At 49.3% G+C, this 23,970-nt stretch overlaps 1 protein-coding gene across 3 annotated transcripts; it reads right to left on the reverse strand.

Annotated features, from left to right (window-relative positions):
• Window positions 1-7,543: 7,543 nt before the first annotated feature.
• On the reverse strand, window positions 7,544-22,331 carry pmp22b (peripheral myelin protein 22b). 3 transcript variants are annotated; one of them, XM_049014004.1, is made up of 5 exons: window positions 22,196-22,331; window positions 14,541-14,631; window positions 14,145-14,238; window positions 10,660-10,800; window positions 7,544-9,916 (listed from the first exon to the last, which is right to left on the reverse strand). In XM_049014004.1, the coding sequence occupies exons 2-5, from the start codon at window positions 14,616-14,618 to the stop codon at window positions 9,756-9,758; spliced, it is 474 nt and encodes a 157-aa protein (XP_048869961.1). In that variant the 5' UTR covers window positions 14,619-14,631; window positions 22,196-22,331; the 3' UTR covers window positions 7,544-9,755. The 3 variants fall into 3 exon arrangements, with proteins under 3 accessions (XP_048869961.1, XP_048869962.1, XP_048869960.1); XM_049014005.1 differs by lacking the exon at window positions 22,196-22,331 and adding an exon at window positions 16,112-16,130; XM_049014003.1 differs by lacking the exon at window positions 22,196-22,331 and adding an exon at window positions 15,594-15,753.
• Window positions 22,332-23,970: the final 1,639 nt, after the last annotated feature.

Below are 23,970 nucleotides of genomic sequence, written 5' to 3' on the forward strand. Positions count from 1 at the left end.
TAACCTCCATGGCAATTGTCCCAGCAGAGCCGCTGTGTGATTGGACTTATATATAAAAAAGGCAGCAATTACAGAATCGGGTCCTGTAAGCGCCCTTTATTAAGGGTTACTGCCGGTTTTTGGTGATGCCCTTCGGAGATGGAGAGGCCCCTGTAATTAGGTTAACAAACCACTGCTACACACTGCTACAATCCTGTCTCTGACTTGGCTGCTTTTCATCCAGATTATGTTTAATTGCGTGACAGAATACAAAAAAATATATAATTACTTAAAATTGCTGTTACCCATTTTAGGTTTTAGCAGGCTGTCAGTCTCGGTACCCAGAAGATTCCCCCCTTGTTTCTACTGGGTATTTATTTCTCCGCATTTTGTCTCCTTGAAGGTGCACTCTCACAGCCGCAGTTCCACATGCTCACCAGAGTGTGGCAGCATAGCAGAGTGTCCGAGTGTCATTGTAGCACATCGGGCTGCACGCTGAAGCATTTCCAACTAGATATTCCTGTACAGCCACACATCTCAGACGATTCAAAGGCTTGCAGATGCTCTCAGGATGCTAATCTGTAAACTGCCAATTGTTGTCTTTGGTAGTCAGTTTTATGTCGTAGCGATATGCATAACTTCATCATTTCATTTAAATGTGTGATATAATTTATATAAAAGCAATCTAGAAAAAATACTTTTGAAGTAATGGGTTCAGTCATTGTGCTTTACTATCAGTCAGTATGGGGCAGCATGCAAAATCGGACACAAATGAACAAAAAATTCTAGAGCCTAAACTACTGCGCCATCTGGTGGCCACCTGCTTGCATCACCAGATTTCTTTACTTTGAGGAGGTTTTATATCGACACATATGGAGGGCTGGGCTTTGCTGAGAGTTTACTTTTGGATCGTTTAACGCCTTCTCTTCCATCTCTCCCTCTCTTAATGAGCAGAACCCTGAGGCCATTGGCTGGCGGGGGTTGGTGGGGTTTATGGGGGTGTTGGGTGTACATGTGAATCCAGCAGAGTGGCCTAAAATCGCACCCTCAGGACCCATGAATCAGGTAATCTACCCACACCCATTCTGAACTTTATTTCTCTTCAAATAACAACTGCACGCCCCCCCACCCCCCCCACCCCCCCGGCGGACGGAGCATCCGTTCTGCTTTGTTGGATTTACGAGACCAGTCCAGGCATCCATTGGTTTTCCACTGAGCATGTGGGAAGGATCGCAAGCAACTGCCAAACTCAGGCCTCATGTGCGAATGAAGAGAAGTGACTGTTTTTTGGGGGGGGGGGGGGGGGGGGTTCTCAATGGCCGTTCTGTGGCCAGAATGTGGGCCCCAGACCCCTTCTGAAAGGACACTCTGTCTGGATTGGCCACCCTCAGTTAATTAAGAGCCACTCACACATCCAAACGGTCCTGTGCTTGTTAAAGAGCGCTGTTAAGCCTGAGCAGACCGCTTCCAGTCTGAGCCTCGTGAGGGGGGGGCACCCAGCATCATCATGATGAGTACCCCCCCCCCACACCCACACAGAAAGAGACAGTGTCCCCCGCCGTCGTCAAACACGCCGTTACAAATTGCAGCTAATAGCTTACAGAGCTTACATGTTATGTCGCACTGCCTGACAGTATGATCAATCACCCCTCATTTGCATACATATGAAAATCCAGGGGGGGGGGCACAGGATGGATGCAAGCCTTTTGCTGAGCTACCATAATCGTGGCTGCTTTTGGACCATCTTTATATCTTGTATAAGCTTGTTGCCGGGTATGCAGATGCTCCACAGGGAAGCACGTGCACTGCGGGGTATTTTGTTGTGCCGTGCACATGGGCAGGCATATTGAGGTGTGGAGGGCATGATTGTTCAGTTCACCGTTTGTCACCATTGCCCTGCTCACACCCTGACCTCCCTTCTCCCCGACTATATGCTGGCCAGAGTTATTAGCTTCATAGAGAGGGGTGAGATTCCTGTCTCAGCATGTGCTTCGGCTCCTACTGAAATCCAGAATTGGGCCGCAGACATTGGATGACCCCACGCCCTCCTGGTGTTCTTGCGTTCCTCTTCGACTCTGCGGGGTCCCGGCAAAGGCTCCGGTGTTTCTTTTCTGTCCTACGCTTTGAATTTTGAAAGCCTGTTTGGTGAGTTTGTTTATAATTTCACATTTAGATAATATCAGTAACGAAGCAATGAAGTACTATCAAGACAAAAGTGGAAGGACAAGACTTATGAGAGGGAGGAACCTGTAAATAATAATGATGTGAACAAACTAACAACAAGGCTGTCTTCCAGACTCAGTCATCCTGAGGCATCATTCCTTTTTATGATCATTATCAGGCCAAATTCCAGTGTCAGTCATCCTGAGTCACCATTCTTTGTATGGTCATCATTAGGGCATTTTCCAGTCTCAGTCATCCCAAGGCATCATTCCTTTTTATGGTCATTTTCAGGGCGTGTTTCAGTGTCAGCCATCCTGAGGCATCATTCTTTTTTATGGTCATTATCAGGGCCTTTCCAGTCTGTAAGTTTCAGTGTCAGTCATCCCAAGGCATCATTCCATTGTATTTCAGAAGCCACTTCCTGAGCACAGACATCAGAGGTATTTAGTAAGAACCTCTTACTGCCCCACGTAAGCAGGCACCTGTCCTGGTTTAAATCTGACAGCCCTCAGCCCATTGATAGGACCCTGCGTGGAATAGCGGCCCCATGAGGCAAAGCTGGAAATTCAATATTTCAACCTGCAGTGGGTGGGGTATGAGTGTGTGTGGGGGGGTTTGCCCTCTCCACCCATGACCGAGAAGGATGGAGTGGCAGACATACCCCTGCGTGTTTGGGGGGGGTTGATGGATGCGAGCCTGGGGTTCATTCAGTCGACGCGGCGTCAGCTATGACCGATGGCTCACAGCACGCAGGGCGTGGGTGACCTTGGACTGCATCTCGACCTTGAGGACGGCAGACAGTCTCCTGCAGCAAGCCCTGGGCCATCTTCTGCACTCTTCTCTGTTCCTGACAAGACCTACCATTCGGCTGCCATTGGGGCACTGTGGCCAACCCCCCCCCCCCAGCAGGCCTAGGACAAATCTCTTCCTGGGTCAGAGTTTGGGGGTGGCCCCATATCGGCGGCACTCTCCGATCTTATGTGACCGAAGTAGTTTGTCTTTTACGAGCCCGTACAGGCGAGCACCCCCATAAACGGGGTCACCTTTGAAGGCCACGTTTAGCCGGGGCCCCTGTTCGCGACGGGTCAGGGTGTGAGTGAGGCCTAATCGGCGGCAGCTGCTAACCGTCCGCTCGCTAACCCTGCCGGCCTGCTCCGTTTTTAATTAAGAGACAAAATTATTATAGGCTACAAATTACAGCAGTACGAGTGTCGCCGTGCGGCAATGGCAAGCAGATGGGCCCGTGCCAGGGAGCGCCCCTCCCTTTATTAAAGGGCCCATTTGCATTTCATGAACCTTAATTATGTCTGTTTCCCCCACCCGCAATGGGAGGGCTGTCAGTGGAGGGGCAGGCCCCCATGCAGGACAGCTGATAGATTAAGGTGGACCTTCTGCTCGGACCCTGACTCTTTGTGTGAAAATTACCACCCCCCCAAAAGGGGAGGGATGGGTGTGAGTTTTGGGGGACATCGGAGAGGGGGGGGGCGGGAGTGACAAGGCAAATGAGAGTGATCTTTGCCCTAAAGCCCAGTGAAGGTATAGAAGTGTCTGGAGAAACTTGACTTAGACTTCAGTCAGCATTCAAAGTAACAGCAGACACAGATACTACAATGTTGGAGATGATGGCCTTTTGCGCAGGGAAGGACGGGGGATTTTGTCAGCTCATGCACTGTACACAACGTGGCTACAGTCTCCCAAGTCAACACTTCTTTGCTGACGTCTCACTGCCTGCATTATGTGATGTGGTTCCTGCACATATTCACAGGATCTTAAGAAGTAACTTCATCAACATGTTCACAAGTTTCACTGCAGATTTGTGAAGATCAGAGTTTAGCTGGTACCAGCTGAAGTTTCCACATCAGTGTAGCAGGAACATAAACCCAAAGGTATTGGGAAACACCTGTCCCATCAACCTCCAGCTCCTGGGGACACTCAATGCTGCGGGGCAGACGCGACTAGACAAAACCCATCCTGATTAGAGTCCTCCTTGTCACTGGGCCAGAACATCTTAGAAATTAGAGTTCTAGCAACCTAGTCCAGGAGAAGCCCAGCATCTTCACATTGAGACAAGGCCTTCCCGTCACTCAGGAGTGACAGTGAGAAGATCTCCCTGTCACTCAGGGAGGGGGTGACAGTGAGAAGATCTCCCTGTCACTCAGGGAGGGGGTGACAGTGAGAAGATCTCCCTGTCACTCAGGGAGGGGGGTGACAGTGAGAAGATCTCCCCGTCACTCGGGGGTGACAGTGAGAAGGTCTCCCTGTCACTCAGGGAGGGGGTGACAGTGAGAAGATCTCCCCGTCACTCGGGGGTGACAGTGAGAAGGTCTCCCTGTCACTCAGGGAGGGGGGTGACAGTGAGAAGATCTCCCCATCACTCTGGGGATGACAGTGAGAGGGTCTCCCTGTCACTTGGTGGGGGGGAGGGGGGGGGTGACAGAGAGGTCTCCCCATCACACAGGGGGGCTGCTGTCTTATTTATCTGTAATCAGTGAGGAAGTACAGAGGATGTGAGGGGGGTGCTGGGGGTACTATAGGGAGGGGGGTGTTAAAGACCCAGATGGGGCATGGATTTCCCCTCAAGGTATACTCAACAAAATCAGCCCCAGGGTCGCAGGGCAGGGCGGGGGTGAATGGCAGGAGGCGGAGCACATCACAGTGCAGCGATGGGGGTAAGAATTTGGGGTGGGGGGAACTGTGGGGGGGGGGGCGCTTACACCTGCCATTCTTGCACCACTGCCCCCCCACCCCACCCCACCCCAATCCCCAGTCCAGACACAACACACCAAACAAAAGCTGCCTATGCGTCATTGGTCCCTCGGCGGTCCCCCCCCGCAGCACAGGGTGTTGGTGAGAAGATGCAGGTCTCACACATGCTCTCCGGCCGGCTGAGACCTTAGGTACGACCCCAGCTGGCCCACATGTGCCTCCGTCACATAAACGAGGCCATTAAAGCGGAGTTAAGGTCAGTGCGCGGGACCATGAAATCCCCTCACTGATCACCGGGCGGATTCGCCTACCGCCACCTTCCCCACCCAAAGGCCCCACAGCCATCACATATACGATAAAGCCTCACGCTTTCTGAGCAGGCAACTGTTTTATTGGCTTCTCACCTGTCTATTGCTTGTTAATATAAATTCCAAGAAATATAAGTGCAGTCAGGAATGTAAGTCCATTCTTGGTGTTTTTCTTGTTGCCCAATTAAATACAGCCGGTGCTCAAAGAAATAAGAAAAGCCAAAAGCCAGTTGCGTCTTTCCTGAACCCGATGACTGCATTATGGAGTTTGCATAAAGTATTTTTTTCTGTATCACTATCATCTGATCACCGGTTGCATCCTGCCCCTCGCCGCCATCCTGTTCACTATTGTGCCATAAAACCCGCCGACCGGGACAGGACAAGACGGCCGGGCGCTTTAAATCAAGGCTCCGGATGCGGGAGGAGAAAAGGGCGGATCCGCCGACAACTACACGGTCCACACCGCATCAATAACCCCTAATGGGAAAAATGCACAATTAATGATCTCGTGAGCATTTTAATGGGGTCAAATGAAGTGTGAAGCCCTCGGGACGGATCGGGTTTTGCCCCGCGCGCGTAAACGGAGATCACGCACAAAAGCGAGAAAAAGCAGATAATCCTTATCCTCATTTATAAGCTATGTGAAGTTTAGTTTAGAGGAGATTAACGTGTTTTCGTGATTTTTTTTTTTTTTTTTTACAGAGGTTAATGTTATGTGATAAAGAAAGTGATAAAGTAACATTTCATATACGGTGCCTATGCAGTTACGCTAAATTACCCAAGAAGAGTTATAACAACCCAATGACTCAACAGCCTTAACTCAGTGTTTGGGTTGAAAAAACAATCCAGCATTTTTTGGAGTGTATATAAACGATATCTACGTTTTTTATTGTATACTGTGTGAAGTATACAGCACAAGTACAACCTAAAAGATGCGCAAAACTGGGTGATTTGTCGTGATGTCATATCTCCGTTATGTAGCCGCTCCTGGCCAGGTCAGGTCGGCAGTAGCACTCGTCTGCCACTAGATGGCGCGTTTCCCCAGTAGACGGAAGGGCCTGTCTTCCCAAAACCGCTTCATTGTAACATAGCCGAGTGGATGATTGCCGTCAGCGGCATGATTCTCCTCCGTACTTTTGCTGTTTATGAGGTGTGTCCCAGTACAACCGAGTGTGTTGTTTAATAGGAAACTTGATCAACTGAGAAATAAAGAAAAAAGACAAACAGAACGTTAAGGAGAGACATGCAACTTTTATTGTAAAAGTTCACCGAATGAACAGGGAATACGTTTAGTGTTGTTACGCTACTCCACAAACGCATTTCAGAACCGCCTGTTACAGTATTATAAAATTACATAAAGCCGCGCGAGGTGACTGATACGTAAATACAGAAGGCAGCGGTAATAACTACACATGTAGCGTCTTATTCGCCTCCATGACGCCGACTGGGCTGTAGTTTCCATCACACTGTGGAGTTGCTGGGAACAGCTTTGCTCAATAAAGTAGCATCACAAGGCAGGGAGCGTGGGAGATGGGACAGCAGACCTTGGCAGGACGCGCAAACGCTCCGCTATGCATGACTGTCACTTGTGCATATGTGACACTTCTCGCTTCCAGGGTCACTCCCAATGTTTTATGGGGATCTGGGTCCGCTGAAAATGCAATTGTTTTTTGATTAAATTCAGCTAAATGCTGCCCCCTTGTGGCTCTTTTCCGATCCTGCTTACATTATGCTACGTTTTAATAGGCCTATTGCCACCGAGGTCATATTTCAGTAATAGCATTTATATGTAAATATGTCATTATTTATCTATATAACGTGCAGTGTATTTTTCCGCAATGTGGGTTACATTTGATAAAGTCTAATTCATTCTTTTATCAAATGAGTCGTTTCTGCTCAAACGTGGGGCAAAGGTTTGAGTATCCCTGTCGAAAAGAAACCCGCATAAACCATCACGCTTTCCGTGCTGGGTGTTACTGGTTACTGCTGGTATAACTGATAGACCAGTATAGCTGTACTGGTCTACCTTAAAATGAAACTTGTCCACCAGCAGTGAAACGCTACATAACTGGCTTGCATTATGCTGCTCAGTATAAACTATTTCCAGCAGGGATTAATATCATGCATGTTTAAAGGGCGGGGGGGTTCAGGACTGATTTGGTCCCTACCAGTGTTGAATCCGAACCTCCCTTGGCCCTGATGCACTATTTCACAAAACAGCGTTTGCGTTAATAATGTTTAATGATCGTTACGGAGCCACTTTTGCTTTGGCAATGGCTTCCGAAACGTCTCATGGGTATATGAGAGTTTTACGAGGCGTCGTGCCTTATTAACTGCCGCCCGGTGCAGTTTCGTAATCACAATAAACAACAGGGATGCCACGCGCGTGATTAACAACAGTTTTTTTTATTGTTAGTTCACAAAAATCCGTGGATTCCACCAAATTTTGTATCTTTGGAGAGGAAGAGGTACAAAGTCTTCATCAGGGATTTGATCCCCTTCTGACATTACGACAGATTTGGCATCGCTATGGTTACATGGTCCTTTAAAGCAGGATCCTGAGAAATGTTACTGTGCTGCATTTGCTCCCCGCCCGGTCCAAACCCCAGGGATTTTGGAGCCAGATTATTCCCAGGATCCCGCTCTAATGATGTAAGAGTGAGCCGCGAATTGCATGTTAACTGTGGGTTCAAACCACAGGACTGGGGAACCGGCTTGCTCCAGTCCCACATCCGAACCGGGATTCACTTTCCCGTTGCGTTTTTTTTCCCCTACAGGTTATTCCTTGTTATGCGCAGTCCGGGCGGGCGGCCAGCCAGGCCTGGCAAACTGGAACTGCCATTCAGCGGCCTGACAGACCTCTTCGGGTGAACCATATCTATATTTCTGGCTGTCAGTGGCCAAGAAAGTGCGTCACAGATACCGGGACAAGCTAACCAGGCGTCAGGTACCGTGGACACAGCTTGTCGGCGTTTCGTCTGCTTTCTGCGTCTTGCCTGCACCCGGGAGACGCGCTGATATGCATATAACGAACAGGAACAGGAACGGGAACGTCCGATGGCGGAACCCGTGCAGATCAAACACACTCATGCAACCAGAAAAACAAGGCTGACGATCGGCACTCAGTGCATACAGGGAAGCACAAATTACATTATGCAGCAACTTTAATAGCACGGAGTTAATGCAAACGCGCGGCATGATTCCTCAAAGCTCGCCAAACAGCAGGACTTTCCGCCAATTTAACCGGATCTGACTTTACAGGTCAGATAAACACGCCCGTTCGTGGCAGGGCAGACAATCCGAAGCAGCCCCTGGTTAAACGGGCAGCCCATAAAGGATGGCGGTGAGTAAGTTATTGCAGGATTCAAAATCTGCATCAGTAATAATAATTTTAAAATAATTTTGTTTAGCTACCCTACTTTAATCTGAATACTGAAGACTTTAAGCGTCATTTTAACACTAAAACCGTATTTTTCAGTGTATTGGCGTTTTTAAACTACCTGCTCTTATCAGAGGCAGATAAAATGTAAATACACACACACATATCTCTCCATTCCTTGGTAAACAAGTAGCATACAGGGCAGCTTCTGAACATAGGAAATAAATGAAAACGTGATCTTTACAGGAGAGGAAGGGGAAACCGCTATAATAAAACGGCAAAATTGTACCCCCTCCCATCCTACATACATACATACTTCTTAGCTAGTTTTATAAATTCTACTTTAAAAATGAAGGCGGAGTCAACGAAAATTGCAATTTGATTAATGCTGACATAGAAATCCACAATTACTCGGATATATTTGCTGATCTGTTTTTTTTTTTTAATGGAAATTTAAAAAAAAAAGAATAGAAGTAACTAAAACGCCGTCTCCTTATTTGGATGCCTAGTTTAACTTACACATCAGGTTGACATTTTAAATGCTTTTATTAAAAAAAGAACTTAAAGAAGCTTTAGTAGAATCATTTATGTACAAAAGCGGTTATGAACAACTTTTCACTGAGGTCAGCTCCTGTCAATGGTCATTTCCTTCATGGTGTAAATCGCGTTACTTCTACTCTTACGACACTCCATATTGGGAATGGTAAATGAGATAGCACCATCTTTTGAAAGAAAAAATGTAAAATAATTCGCCGTATCACATACACAGGAAACAAGCGGCTAGCCTCCTCTCACACGTTAGTCGAGCAAATGCATATTACGCCGTTCTCATAAAACTAGATTTGTAGTTTATACATGCTGTGGTTAAAATACTTTTTTTTTGGTAGTTTAGAGAAAATAGGAAAAAAAACAAAAACAACCAAGGCTGGTTAATTCATTGTAACATTTTAGGCACTTAATTAAGGCTAAAGAAAGCTTATAATGGATCCTTTGCCAACAAAGCAAAACAACAGTCCTATGTACATGTTTGTAAAAAGTGTTATAAATAGGTTTTAAACCATAGATACTATATACATCTTCAAATTATAGCAGTATGTAATGTTTTACGGTGGTTTGTTTTTTTTGGTTTTTTTGTCTCGTGCTTCCCACCCCCGCGCCTGTGGATAGTGTGGGATCCGTCTATGGGAGCAGTAGGGTGTGGGGTCGAGTCCCCCGCCGCCTTATTCCCGCTTCCTCAGCACCACGTAGATCAGGCCGCTGACCAAGGCCAGAGGAAACGCCACCCAAGCCAGGATGTACGCGAAGCCGAACGAGTCGTTCTTGTGGACCCAGTCCGAGCTCCTCACCGTGTAGATGGTGGCCCCGCTCATGACAAACAGGCCTGGGGGGGGGGATAAGGCAGGTCAGCAGCCGGATCTGGATCTCCAAGCTCAATTCCAGTGCGTGTTAAATCTCAGAGGCTGTACATTTTTCTATCCACCTTGGACTGATTCCACATTTTATGGAAGCCAAATGGAACTGTAAGTTGTACATTTTTGTATTAACATTTTGTAATTAATAATAAAACTATCTGACTTTTTAGATAAGTCTTCACCCCCTTTGTATTGATACCCCTGTACAGGAGTGCATCATGAAGATCCTGACAGAGGGTGGTGGGGTGGGGGGGCGGCCACCAAGGAGCTGAGTGTATTATATGACTGTGACGCAGCACAATTCGACGCTGTGATCTGTAGGTCGGTGGTTCAAAACCCAGAATCACTGTTGGGCCCCTGAGTGAGGCCCTTAACCCCTAATTACTCCAGGGACCGACTGGCCCTGCTTCCATTTGTCACTTTGGACTAAAGCGGTCGTTAAGTAAATGAAATACGAAATGTCAGCTGACACATTATTGTGGGGGCTGCGCATCGACCGGCATCTATAACACTGCGCTGTTCCTCCGACCCCAAAAAACTCCAATGGAGTCTGAATGGTGCTTTAAAAAAACCTAACATGAAAAGTAACTCGGTTTCGGAACAATCATCCTCTACATGTGGGAGGCTCCTCTGTTCCTTCCATATTTGCATGTCCAAGGCTCCTACTGACTTGGAGGGGGGGGGGGGGGGGGTAGGCGTCGGCGATACTCACTGGCCAGGATCTGGAAAATTCCTGTGAGGAAGAAACGCCCACCCTTCTGCAGGGTGAATAGCTGGCAGAAGAAGAGGAAGATGGACAGGAAGCTGAAGACGATGGCGAGGATCATGAGGGCTTGAACGGCTTGAATCCATTCTGTAAGAGAGAGGTGAGGCAGGGCAGGGGGCGTGTCAGCAACTGTGGGCGGGGCCTCAGTAGATTCCTGTGCATTGTGGGTTTATGTGCTGCCTGTCGTGCCCCGTAAGTCCTGGTGACCCATTTTAGATCCATATACACAAAATCCATCTGGAAGCAGATTTCAACAAGCAACACGTTCTGATGCTTCATTACGCGGCACTAATCACAGCCGTCAGGTCCAATGTGTCCAAGGACGCCCCAGGCCTGTGTCCCTCATACCTTCCTGTCCCTTTGCTCAGTGAGAGTTGGCCCCACCACTGCTACACCATAACCGTCCCAGGAAAATGCCGTACTGGGATAAGACTATGCTCCTAGTTTGCCTGCAAGCAGGAAGGAATGTTTAAAAACCTGGGCACCCCTATCTCATACACCATCCTTCGCTCTCAGTTAACAGCCACGCCAGCGAGGTCAGCAAACGCTGTATCGTTAAGTGTCCATGGAAACCCGGCGACATGCTCCGTACGCAGTAGCGTGCTCCTGAGGTGCTCCTCACTCCTCACAGGCTCCGCCTCTTCCTCCAGTACCAGCCTGGAGCCCTAAAATGGCACCGATATGCAGTCACATCCCGAAAAGCCTGTTCTGGGGGAGTCCTGTCCGAAAAGGGGTCATGGCAGGAGCTCGACCCCCCTCACTCCCCCTGCTACGTCAGTCTGTGGTGCTTTTTGGTTCCTACATTTCGGACCATTTTCTCCACGGCTGACAAACTCTCGACTGATGCCCAGTCATTAAGGAACTTACTCACCAGCCAGATGCATGTGGTCAAAACATGTGGTAGATGTCAAGTGACGAGTGACGGAATCTCGAAAGGCCGCCAGCTCATGTGACACGCTGCTGTCAATGAGGAACCCCCATCCGGGGGGTGACTCACCACGGCGACTCGCCACACTGCCACAGATAGCCACTGAGTGTGAGCTCGCATCCTCTCTCTTAGTGTACGATTCATCTGCAGTCCTGCTCCTGCTTCGCTGACCCTAAATGCACTTGCTCACCGATGCCTCGGCCTCCGACATGCCCCACTGGTCTCCCAGTGTCACTCCTCACACCACCATCATCACACCAGGGCAGCTGGGTGAGTTTCATTCTGCAGAATTCACAGTTTCCACTCTTCCTTCACACACACACTCAGTGACAGCAAACATCGACGTGCACTGGCCCCATAGCAACACTGCCATGTGAGACAATTAATGACAGATGTCCAGCTCTGTAGGGTGCAGTGAGGTCAGGGCCTGGCAGTAAATGTGCATTTAATTGACTCTAAAAAATAGTGTGTTAATTAACAACACTTTTGTGTTGAAACCTTAACATGCCGCCTGTGTTAAATGAATTAATATACTGGTTTTAGTAAAACTGACAAACGTGTTGTGTCGTCCTTAACAAGATGCTTGGTGTTGTTATTTAACACGTCTGTTTTTAGAATGAGTAGAGAGAAGCCACCATATAAGAGGAGTGGAGTTCAAGGATGAAAGGCCTTCGTGAAAATGAGGGCGGACCCAAAGGAGTCCAATTTGTGCCCTTAACAGGGTGAGAAGGTCCCACCCAGCCTGAGGAGAAAAGACATCTGCAATAAACTAGGTCAGAATCTAATCCAATTCCACAAGTAACTGTTTAGACCTGTTAAAACCCATCAAATCGGATTAAGCCCTAAAGAAACAATCGAGACGAGGCAGGTTTAGTGACAAATTACTCAACGAGCGAAAGCTTCGAGAGCCGCAAACAAGGGGCAAGAAAACGCATGGAGATACACCTGCGTCTGTCAGCCTGGAGCAGACGAGGTGGCGATGGGCCGTCTGCAGCAGTGCCTCGGCGTGTCATGGGATACAACCCCAGAACACGACACGGACCCTGCACCCCACCGGATCTGACTGCCGCAATCTACCATCGTTACTGACACCCCCAGAACACGACACGGACCCTGCACCCGACCGGATCCGACTGCCGTAATCTATCATCGTTACTGACACCCCTAGAACACGACACGGACCCTGCACCCGACCGGATCCGACTGCTGCGATCAACCATCGTTACCGACACCCCCTCCCCAACACCCCCAGAATAGCACCAGCCCAGAATTTCCAGAAAACAAAAACATCACAAAAATAAGGTGCCACCCGAACAGGAAGCGAGGAGGCCGTCTGCTCGCTGGCCACTCCCTAACGGGTTATTCTGAGAGCGAGAGGAAGCAGGAGGCCCCCTTCCCAGAACGCGACCCGTTGGTGTCAGAGGAGATCAGCTGACTTTGTCCCCCACCCCAGAAGCAGGAAGGCGTGCGGCCGGAGGGAGTTAAAATATATCGCTCCCCATGACATTTACATACTTTAATCATCTGTGAATATTATGTTCATTCATGCCAGCCAAACTGGCAACGACAGAAGCCCCCTCCGGCACCCTGGGCGTGTCATAATCGCGATGGTGCCAGTTTGGCCAGCAGGAGGTGCTGCCGCGCCCCTGTCATTTGCCGATCACAGCCTCTGGGGACGTAAGATGAGGTCGGCGCCAATGGGTCCAGTCAGACAGGTCCATGTGAGCGACTTCTGGGCCCACAGTCCCGGGACAGGGGTGTGGCAGAAGCTGATTCAGGGACACTTGGGTCAATCCGGGCCATTAAACACGACGTCGCATACTGTGACCGGGAATGCTATGGACGAACTATACAGACCACATCTCCCATGTTGCCTATCTACATTAATGCTCTCAAAAAGCTGAATGGCTTTTGACTAGAGTGTCTGTGGCTCTTGGCTAAATTATAATTACGTATTTACTCAATCCAAATGTCCTTGTGAAATGTAGCAGTAACTTCTGCTGAAATTCAGACAGCTTGCCCCTGCATCACAATAACAAATGCATTACGCAATGTGCTTTAAATAATCTCAACTCTTGCAGAAACACTCTGCAATCCCAGCACAGCACTGCTTACTGTAGAAAAGATCTCCGTCCTTGTCGCACCTTCAGTGCCTTGCCTCTAGGCGGCAGCAGAGAGCCAACAGTGTACACTGCAACGCCCGATGCGAAGCGAGCCCCCAGGGGGGAGCCAAAATCTTTTAAAGCTGTACGGGACCCTCGGACTTTACGCGCTCGGAGGCCAAGCCCCCGATGATGAACCGGGAGCTACGCGGCGGGGAAACACCAAATGTATGACGCATTAGAGAGGGAACCCAACGGCAGCGATCCAGCACGCGGAACACTTTTTAGGTCGGGCTGTGTGTGTTTTTTGTGGATGGGTGGAGGATTTGATTTGGTTCCGCCAGGCGGAGAAAGGAACCGATATTAGGAAATGAGAAACGTTGGTGGGGGGGATTACTCACCTCCTGCAGTGGCGGAGATGCAGTGAGTGCCGCCATTAGGCGTGGAGCAGTTCAACCACAGGTCCGAACTGCCGGTGGGGTTCACGACCCAGGCCTGGGGGAGCAAATCATACATATTTACATGCAACGGCAACATACTGTACGCTCTTAGATTGCAGCGTATTTGAATGATCAGACCTCATAACGATGATTAACACTTTAGTAGCCGACACTCTTGAGGGAGGGGTCGGAGTAAACCCCACATTATTTTATATTGGCTTGTTTTTGCATTTCTGACGGTAAAACACCAAACATCTAATCTGCCATCCATCTTTTTTTAGTTAAAAGGCGTCCGACGGAATGCGTTCATATTTCCGTGTCATATTCGCCACAAGCAAGATGACAGATGATACTCACGCTGACGATGGTGGATATAAAGAGCAGCACCAGTCCGGCGAGGTGCAGGAGGATGATTCCCAGCAGTAAGAGCAGCATCTTTGGAACCGATCTGGATGCAGTAGAAAAACAAGCAGGTTGAGAGCGGAGTTGGAGTCCGAAGGGCGTGTCGCCCCTCCCCCACGCACGGGTGTATTTCGACTTGGGCACTTCGCAAACTTTGCCTACACACTGGAATGCTTATTTTATTTTATTAAAAATAACGACAATAGGCGTAGTTTACCGAGTTTACAGTTGTTTTGCTCATGTAAAACCCCATGTAGATATGGCATGTCAATTATTCCTCTGGGACCCCCGGAATCTAACGTTAGTATAAGTTAACTTCCAGTTATACATCTAAACAGAAAAGCACGCAGGCGCCTGTGCATATTTTAATATATTTCTTCGAAAACAAAATTCCTCGTTCCGAGCTATTGGAATATATTCCCAAAATGAGCTCTTTATTTAAAATAATTGCGGTGATAACGTAAAAAAGCACACGAAGGCAAGGGAAAAGCATAAAAACTCCGCTTTTTAACAAGCTGGCACTGTTACTGCTCTACAAAGCGAGCATTGAGCAGATCCCGGCGAGCCGCCGCGAAACTCCCGCAGGTCCAGCTCGCCGCGGCCCAGATTTACTCCCCCAGTCCCGCCATCTGCTAAAATTAAACAAAACTGCTGTACAAAACAGGAATCCCATTTCTGCAACAGGTCTCATCTGCCTTCGTGCGCCTTACAGCGCCTCACAACCGTGTGAAAGAAAGAGAAGATTCAGAAGCTTATAGTTATTGATCGTACACTGTTATTACACGTTTTCTCAGCGCCCGTCTTTCCCTGTGATTATATATCTGCCAAAACATCTCACTGGCAAACGCCTTATTATAAATAACTAAATCATCACTCCAAGGTTCGCGCATCACAATAACTTTAAAGTTTAAGTTACAGCGATCCCGCTCCCATAACAAGCGTTTACTAAAAATGTGAAATATGCTATTTATACAAAAAAAAGATTCGAAATTAATTTCTCCGACTTACTTAAGATTTCTGAAAACACGCCCCAAAAATCAGTGATAACTCAGCGAAATAGTGCAAAAAGTGACCCAGCGATGTTCGTGAACAGTCCAAAGGCAGTGCCTGCGCTCCGAGCCACTCCTCACTAGACGGGCGGCGCACAGCGCAGTGCGGTTATAAAGCGGCCCGTTATGGCGACCAACGACCAGCGTGAGGCGCTGCGTCAGGGATCGCCCTGCCCCGGCAGCCCGTCACCACGGCGTGGTCTGCAGACCGACATCAACGCCCCCCACCAGCACTTACGAATCACAGGAAAATAAATAAACCTTCGATTTAGGCTTGAAATGCCCGTAATTTGTCGTCAGGCTGTTGCGGAACGTCTTTCCTGTTCCTGCGGTATTGTTTTGTTTTTTTGTTTAGTTTTTTTTAGTCTCGTTTTTGGTTACTGGATTGATCATATCAGATAAATATAGAACTGTGTAGAAATCATGAGCTCAGTGTATATGGAGACAATGCATAAAGGTCATCTACACTTTAATCACTTTAATTAGTGCCACCCCAATCCACGCTGGCGTCCCGCGATGCTTTCAGCCGTCAGCCGCATCCCTTCCAGCTCGGCCGAGATAACTGCTTGGACCCCGTGTCTCCGTTTTGTCCCGGGAGAGGCATGAATAAGTATGCAGGCGTGGTTGGCAGAGAGGGAGGGGAGCGGAGGGGAGTGGGGGTGTCGCTGTCCAGAGCTGGAGGACTGCCTAGCTGAATGCATACCATGATGACCCACCCCGATGGTCCGACATTTGCAGCGGACATGAGGACCTGTGAGGTATGACTATCAAATCACACATCTAGTTTTTATGACCTAAACGCAACCTGCAGAATGCCTAAAATCCTCATGTTAAACTAACAAAATGAGCTAAACATCCTTCCGCTTCCTCATTTTATTTCAACTTGATTTTATATTTCTCCTTTTCTCTGGCCGATTGCAGATCGGTGTTTATTCGTGCCTCGGATGTCTCCCTGACAGTAACAGCTGCCTGGCGGTATTTACACACAGATGCTCTCTACCTTTATCCTGTCTGCGTTACGTGCTTAAATTCACACGCATGGGCGTCCTTAGGTCCCATCACTGCGGGCCGTAACCCAAGCCCAGCCCCGAGTATGTTGCCCCCGATCTTCCTTAAAAAAACAAAAAAGTCAAGCAGCAGGTAAACTTGACTTAGCCCCGGATATTTTCACTGGCTATAAAACTCCCATGTTCACACCCACGTGAAAACTCTAAACCATTGCAGAAAGTCAGTGTTTGATGCATTGTTTATATTATTTTATATCATTACGTATTTTGGGGGGTAAATTGCATTTCCTTAATCGATCGTTTCTGCCCTGGTTGGTCTGCATCCGCATTTCATCTTCTAAAACGTATTCTTGGATAAAGTGGTGGGAGGTGTATCAGCAAACCCGTGATACCAGTGACAGTAGGCAAAGAGGCTACTGCGTACGCTTATTAACCTTTGGATGGCCAATTTCCCTTCTGTCCTTTCTTATTGACTTATATAGCGATCAACCCTTTGCAGGGGGCTCTTAATGTCATTCTCCAGCGACTGCTTTGATATTTCTCATGGAGGATGGAAAGCAAGGCAGCTTGCTTAGTTACTTAAAAAAATGCAATTCACGACTAACAAGCAGTGTTGTGCAAATTACTGAAAAGGAGTAATTACAGTTACTAGTTACTTCATTGAAAAGTAATTCAATCGTTTTACCAGTTACTCCATATAAAAGTAAATCGTTAGTAGGAAAAGTAATTTTGTATGTGTGCCGTCTAGGTCGTTATATTATTTTAGTTTTGCTGCAGTAACAGTGCGAGACAATACAACTGTCAAATTGCATCTATCATTCTCCCTAAGAAAAGTAACGAGTAACGAACCCATTTAAATTTCAGTAAATTGCGGTATTTAGTTGGAAAAGGTAATTAGTTACATTACTCATTGCTCAAAACTAGTGGAGTTATAGTAACGCGTTACTTAACGCATTTCAACCAACACTGCTAACAAGTGACATTTATCAGCAGTAGATTATATTGCTGAAGAAATGAGAGGACAGGTGTTCAGTAACGAACCATTTCACACAACAAATCTGCTTTAGGTACCTTATTAAAATATTAATTTAGCTAAACTGAACCCTCGATCCACTGAGACTCGGTAAGTGGTTATGGAAGATGGATGGAGGACGGAGAAGGAGGAAGCAGGGTTAGTATGTTGGTCATTAAAAACTCACTTAGAGGTTAATGGTTCAGATCCCACTATGGATCTGCCGTGGAACTCTTGATAGATGCTTCACCTGAACTGTTCCAGCAAAAATAGCCATGCAAAAAGGTCAGATTAAATGCTGCTTTGATATCAGAGAATAGTTTTAAAGACATAGAAGTTTAAGCTTGGATATTCCAGTTTTGGGTTGCAGTTTTATCCACTGGGGACACCCTGTACAGGACTGACCAAAGAAGAGTGGAACCATGAAGAATATTAATATATTTTTATTTGTCATTTGGGGTACGTAACTCCATTTGCTCCAGGGACCATCTAACCCAGTTTTATCAATGTTCCTCTCTTTGCATAAAAGCATCTGATAAATAAATAAATGTAAATAAATATATGTATATTTTATGAGGAGTGGAAAGTGGCTGTTAAGGAAGGTAAACAGGATGCTTTAGGTTCCAGAGGTAGTTTGGAGAGCAGCGATGTCCTCTCAGATGAGTTGGGAAGGTCATGCACTGAGAAAATTAGTATATTGACTTGTGGATGGGGCTGTTAAGTTAAAAGCACCCCCCTCCCCCCCATTTGTGCCTCTGGTTCATCATTAAAGGATGTACCTGCCTGGAAATGACAAAGGGCATCAGTTAAGAGCCACGTGGTTATGGTCTTACATCCCTAGATGACTGCCACAGTGAGGGACTTCACAGTTGCTGCTGTGCATCCTCACTGCTCACCCTAGTCTGTCTGTCCCTACTGTCCCCTCTATACCCTGTTTTGTCTGCACCCGCTGTCCCCTCCACTCCCCAGTGTGTCTGCACCCGCTGTCCCCTCCACTCCCCAGTGTGTCTGCACCCGCTGTCCCCTCCACTCCCCAGTGTGTCTACACCCGCTGTCCCCTCCACTCCCCAGTGTGTCTGCACCCGCTGTCCCCTCCACTCCCCAGTGTGTCTGCACCCGCTGTCCCCTCCACTCCCCAGTGTGTCTGCACCCGCTGTCCCCTCCACTCCCCAGTGTGTCTGCACCCGCTGTCCCCTCCACTCCCCAGTGTGTCTACACCCGCTGTCCCCTCCACCCGCTGTCCCCTCCACCCGCTGTCCCCTCAACCCGCTGTCCCCTCCAACCGCTGACCCCTCCACGCTTCGGTTTGTCTGCATCCGCTGTCCCCTCCATTCCCCGGTGTGTCTACACCCGCTGTCCCCTCCACTCCCCGGTGTGTCTACACCCGCTGTCCCCTCTATTCCCCGGTGTGTCTACACCCGCTGTCTCCTCCATTCCCCGGTGTGTCTACACCCGCTGTCCCCTCCATTCCCCGGTGTGTCTACACCCGCTGTCCCCTCTATTCCCCGGTGTGTCTACACCCGCTGTCTCCTCCATTCCCCGGTGTGTCTACACCCGCTGTCCCCTCTATTCCCCGGTGTATCTACACCCGCTGTCCCCTCCATTCCCCGGTGTGTCTACACCCACTGTCCCCTCCATTCCCCGGTGTGTCTACACCCGCTGTCCCCTCTATTCCCCGGTGTGTCTACACCCGCTGTCCCCTCCATTCCCCGGTGTGTCTACACCCGCTGTCCCCTCCACCCGCTGTCCCCTCCACCCGCTGACCCCTCCACGCTTCGGTTTGTCTGCATCCGCTGTCCCCTCCATTCCCCGGTGTGTCTACACCCGCTGTCCCCTCTATTCCCCGGTGTGTCTACACCCGCTGTCCCCTCTATTCCCCGGTGTGTCTACACCCGCTGTCCCCTCTATTCCCCGGTGTGTCTACACCCGCTGTCCCCTCTATTCCCCGGTGTGTCTACACCCGCTGTCCCCTCCATTCCCCGGTGTGTCTACACCCGCTGTCCCCTCTATTCCCCGGTGTGTCTACACCCGCTGTCCCCTCCATTCCCCGGTGTGTCTACACCCGCTGTCCCCTCCATTCCCCGGTGTGTCTACACCCGCTGTCCCCTCTATTCCCCGGTGTGTCTACACCCGCTGTCCCCTCCATTCCCCGGTGTGTCTACACCCGCTGTCCCCTCCATTCCCCGGTGTGTCTACACCCGCTGTCCCCTCTATTCCCCGGTGTGTCTACACCCGCTGTCCCCTCCATTCCCCGGTGTGTCTACACCTGCTGTCCCCTCCACCCGCTGACCCCTCCACGCTTCGGTTTGTCTGCATCCGCTGTCCCCTCCATTCCCCGGTGTGTCTACACCCGCTGTCCCCTCTATTCCCCGGTGTGTCTACACCCGCTGTCCCCTCTATTCCCCGGTGTGTCTACACCCGCTGTCCCCTCCATTCCCCGGTGTGTCTACACCCGCTGTCCCCTCTATTCCCCGGTGTGTCTACACCCGCTGTCCCCTCCATTCCCCGGTGTGTCTACACCCGCTGTCCCCTCTACCCCTCGGTTTGTCTGCGCCCATCGTCCTCTCTGCTTCTGGGTCTGACAGCCAAAGCAGCCCAACAACAGGGCCTGATAGGATTGGCCGGGGGTATGGTGGTGGGGGTGAATCACAGGCTACGGGGCCCCTTTTATGCCGATGTTTGTGAAAGCACAGGAGGGAGCATGGCTGGCGATGTAACTGTGTTAAATTTACTCCATGAGAATATGCCACCTGACCCCCCCGGCTCACCAAACCCCACCCCTCTTCTAAAGCTACAATTCTCCCCAGCTATACATCCCTGCTGGGGGAGGCAGTCACCGAATTTGGTGTGGGACTGAGGAACAGGCAGTCCCTCCCCCGCAACACACTGACCTAATCAACTATGATGACCCCCCCCCACTACACTGACACCGTGCCATTTATATCCACACCCCCCCTAAATTTCACGGTATGACACACTGATCTTATGTGAGCCTTTGTCAACAAAGGAGCTCTTTCTGACCCCCCTCCCACTACACTGGGGAGTTACATGCTCCAGTCTGACGGCCTCTGACATCTCAGTGGACATTACTTTGCTTTTTCACAATCCCTGAACAGCCAGTCCTCATCAAAGGAGGGGAGAGTGGGCTGAGGTCATTACTGCAGATCTCAGAGCATGCCTCCGTAACTGGGTGCGGCTGTTCATTTACGTCATATTAATACACGAAGCCAGTGGTCACCTTCGCGGTCCATGTGGAATCGTTCAGCTGTTCATTCTCATTACTGTACTAATTCCAGTGTCAGATCACAGTCATATACAGGATCAAGGTCAAGTCCTGCAGTGGGCAGTTTACATCTCGAGGACTAACCTGCCCTCCACCAGATGGGGGCACTCTAACCATAAACTGGGTAACAAGTCACTGGCAAGATGAGGGTGGAGTAAAAATCCGGTCCACTCCATTATTTAGAATTTTGAGTGACTATGGGTGGGGCGTTCATGTGCTCTCTGATACGATCAGGCATGTTTACGCCTACGAAACAGACCCCAGCCCAGACGATTTCAGGTACATGCATCCGGGTCACATCCCTGTCCAGCACTGAGGGCCCACAGGCTACACTGTGGCAGCTCTCTAATGCACGGCATGCGGTGCAGTGGTTGCAGGTGGGCTACACTGTGGCAGCTCTCTAATGCGCGGCATGCGGTGCAGTGGTTGCAGGTGGGCTACGGTAATACGGTAATGCAGTGTTTGCTGGTGGGCTACAACGTGGCAGCTCTCTAATGCGTGGCATGCAGTGCAGTGGTTGCAGGTGGGCTACGGTAATATACGGTAATGCAGTGTTTGCTGGTGGGCTACACCATGGCAGCTGTCTAATGCGCGGCATGCGGTGCAGTGGTTGCAGGTGGGCTACGGTAATACGGTAATGTACGGTAATGTACGGTAATGCAGTGTTTGCTGGTGGGCTACACTGTGCTGGCTCTCTAATGTGTGGCACAGCAGTTGCACATTTAAGACAGACTATAAGCACACAGTGCGCCCTTTTGTCGGGTGACTAAAGTGTGAAGCACATATATTGCGACGGGCTTCCGCGTCATATACTATGACTAACAAACTGTAACAAAGAAGCGGAAATTTGTGTGTGTGTGAATGTGTGGTACCGCGGATTAGGACAGTATATCAGGGATCAGAAGGTTGCTGGTTCAAATCCTGTGGCTGGTCAACCCTTATTATTGTACGGCCCTTAAGCCTAATTGCTTCACCTTGTTTTCCTAAAAACTAGTGGGTAGATGAATCTGCTAAATCAATGAAATATAAATGCTTTTCAGTCACCCTACAGAGGCAGAGTAGAGAAAGGATGCAGGTCCCTTCTGGGTGTGCAGTAGTTAAGGAACCAGCGCTGTGTTTAGACGACTGGTGCCAAACCCCAGCACCAGCATACAACATGATGACACGAAGGTAGCAGCGAACACCTTCTTTAAAGTCTTTAAATAAGTCTGACCGTCAGTCACATGAAAGAGCCCGCAAAGGTAAATAAACTCACTTACGTCAGAAAAGTGCAGAGTCACAAAGCTATGTTTCCAGAAAGGTGACCTCCCTGTGTGATCTCTCCAGCTGCTGGGGACAGAAGAGTTTCAGCCTGCCGGACGAATGTGGTCCCGTTGTCAACGGCAGAAAAGTGTCAGGCACGGGGGAGGGGCCAATCATATCTGTGGGTCCCAAGCCCCGCCCCTTCTCCCCTCTAACATGCCCACCCTCGGCCCCCTCCTGACACTTGCCTCTGAGACAGGCTGAGGTTGGCACCGCCCTCCTCAAAGCTCTGGCCATCCTGATGCGTGTGGGACATTGAGAAGGGGGGGGTGGCGCTCAGGCTATCTTTGGATGAGCGGGAATGCCAGGCTGAATCCTACACAGGAAGTCCGCCCCCCTGCCCCCCACTCCCGGATGTGGTGCGTTTTTGGTGTGCGTGGATAAGCAACTGAGTCCTGGTCCCTGTCACTTGAACCTGCCAGAGAGTGTGTGACTGTGGAGATAATCGCCTGTCAACAAGATTTAATCACATGTGAAGTGTAGACAGGCGGCAACAGGCAACAGCTGAAAAGAGCCCCCACCCCCAGCCACTCTGACGAGGGCTTAGCACACATCCAGACAGGCCTCCCGTTATCCCATTCCCTCCAGATCAGGGCTCGTGTGAAGCTCCACACTGCCTGTAATTCTAATCGCAATTGCAATTGTAAATGGCATACAGACAATTTCTGGAGTAAGATGTGAAAATTCTGGCTATGCAGTTTTTTTCTTCCATTCAGTGTGAAGTTCTGTCCTCTGAAATATTGCAGCTACTGTCACAATCTATTTTTGGTTGTAATCTTCCGGATTCATTGTGCAAATGCTGTCTCACCAGCGTGTGAGTAACATGTGGGAAAGCCGCGTCCAGCTGATTGTGATTGCCCCCCCCCCATAACTCCCCCCTCGCATGTGCCCGTGTTTTCAGCCGTCTCCCGGGAGACCGCCTTGTAAATAAACATGGAGAGATCGAGGCAGTGGCCCTGTGTCCCACAGCGTGAGTCAGTCAGGGGAAGCCGCATGCCTGTCTCCAGCCCACCCCCACAGTCCACACATAAGCGAGGTTGTAGGGGATCCTTTCAGGCTCATGTAGGTGGTGTTGGACTGGCTGTGAAAGGAGGCCTGACTGACATTAGCCACCTCCCTGCATGCATCTTGCTCTCCATCTTGTCTGTTGTGGGGGGAGGGTGGCATAGCGGTTAAGTTGTACTATGGTTTTTAGTTCAAATCCCTCGACCAGCTGTTACTTGTGAACAAAGGTGTTTGCTGTTTTACCAAACAAAGGGGTGTATGAATGGGCATGCCTCTAAATCAGGTCACAGTTTGCTTTCAGAGGTGGGGGTGTCAGTGAATCTCCTGGGGGGGGGCAGCTGCTGGCTCACTTTAACAGTAATGATCAACAATAGAGAAATAATGACCGTAGATCTATTTAAGTACATGCCTTGGTTTGAAAGGGTCATGTAGCAGTGAGCCACGTTGCCATAGAAACATCTATTTTGGCTGTTAAACACCCCCCCTCTGTAAACAACATATCAGTGTCAGAGGTGTGTTTAACATGTTTATTTATCTATTATTTTCCAAATAAATAGAAAATCCTTCCCTCATTCAGGCCACAGATCTGACTTAGCAGCTTTATGTTCTTTAACTGTGTTTGCAAACGTGACCCGTAAGGATTCCTGTGTTTTTTTCCACGGCTGCACTTAGAGGCCATTACCGCGGCCAACGGCGTCCCGGACGATGCTGCCATGTCTGACCATTT

This window comes from Brienomyrus brachyistius, chromosome 5 (assembly GCF_023856365.1).
Source record: "Brienomyrus brachyistius isolate T26 chromosome 5, BBRACH_0.4, whole genome shotgun sequence".
Lineage (NCBI taxonomy): Eukaryota > Metazoa > Chordata > Actinopteri > Osteoglossiformes > Mormyridae > Brienomyrus > Brienomyrus brachyistius.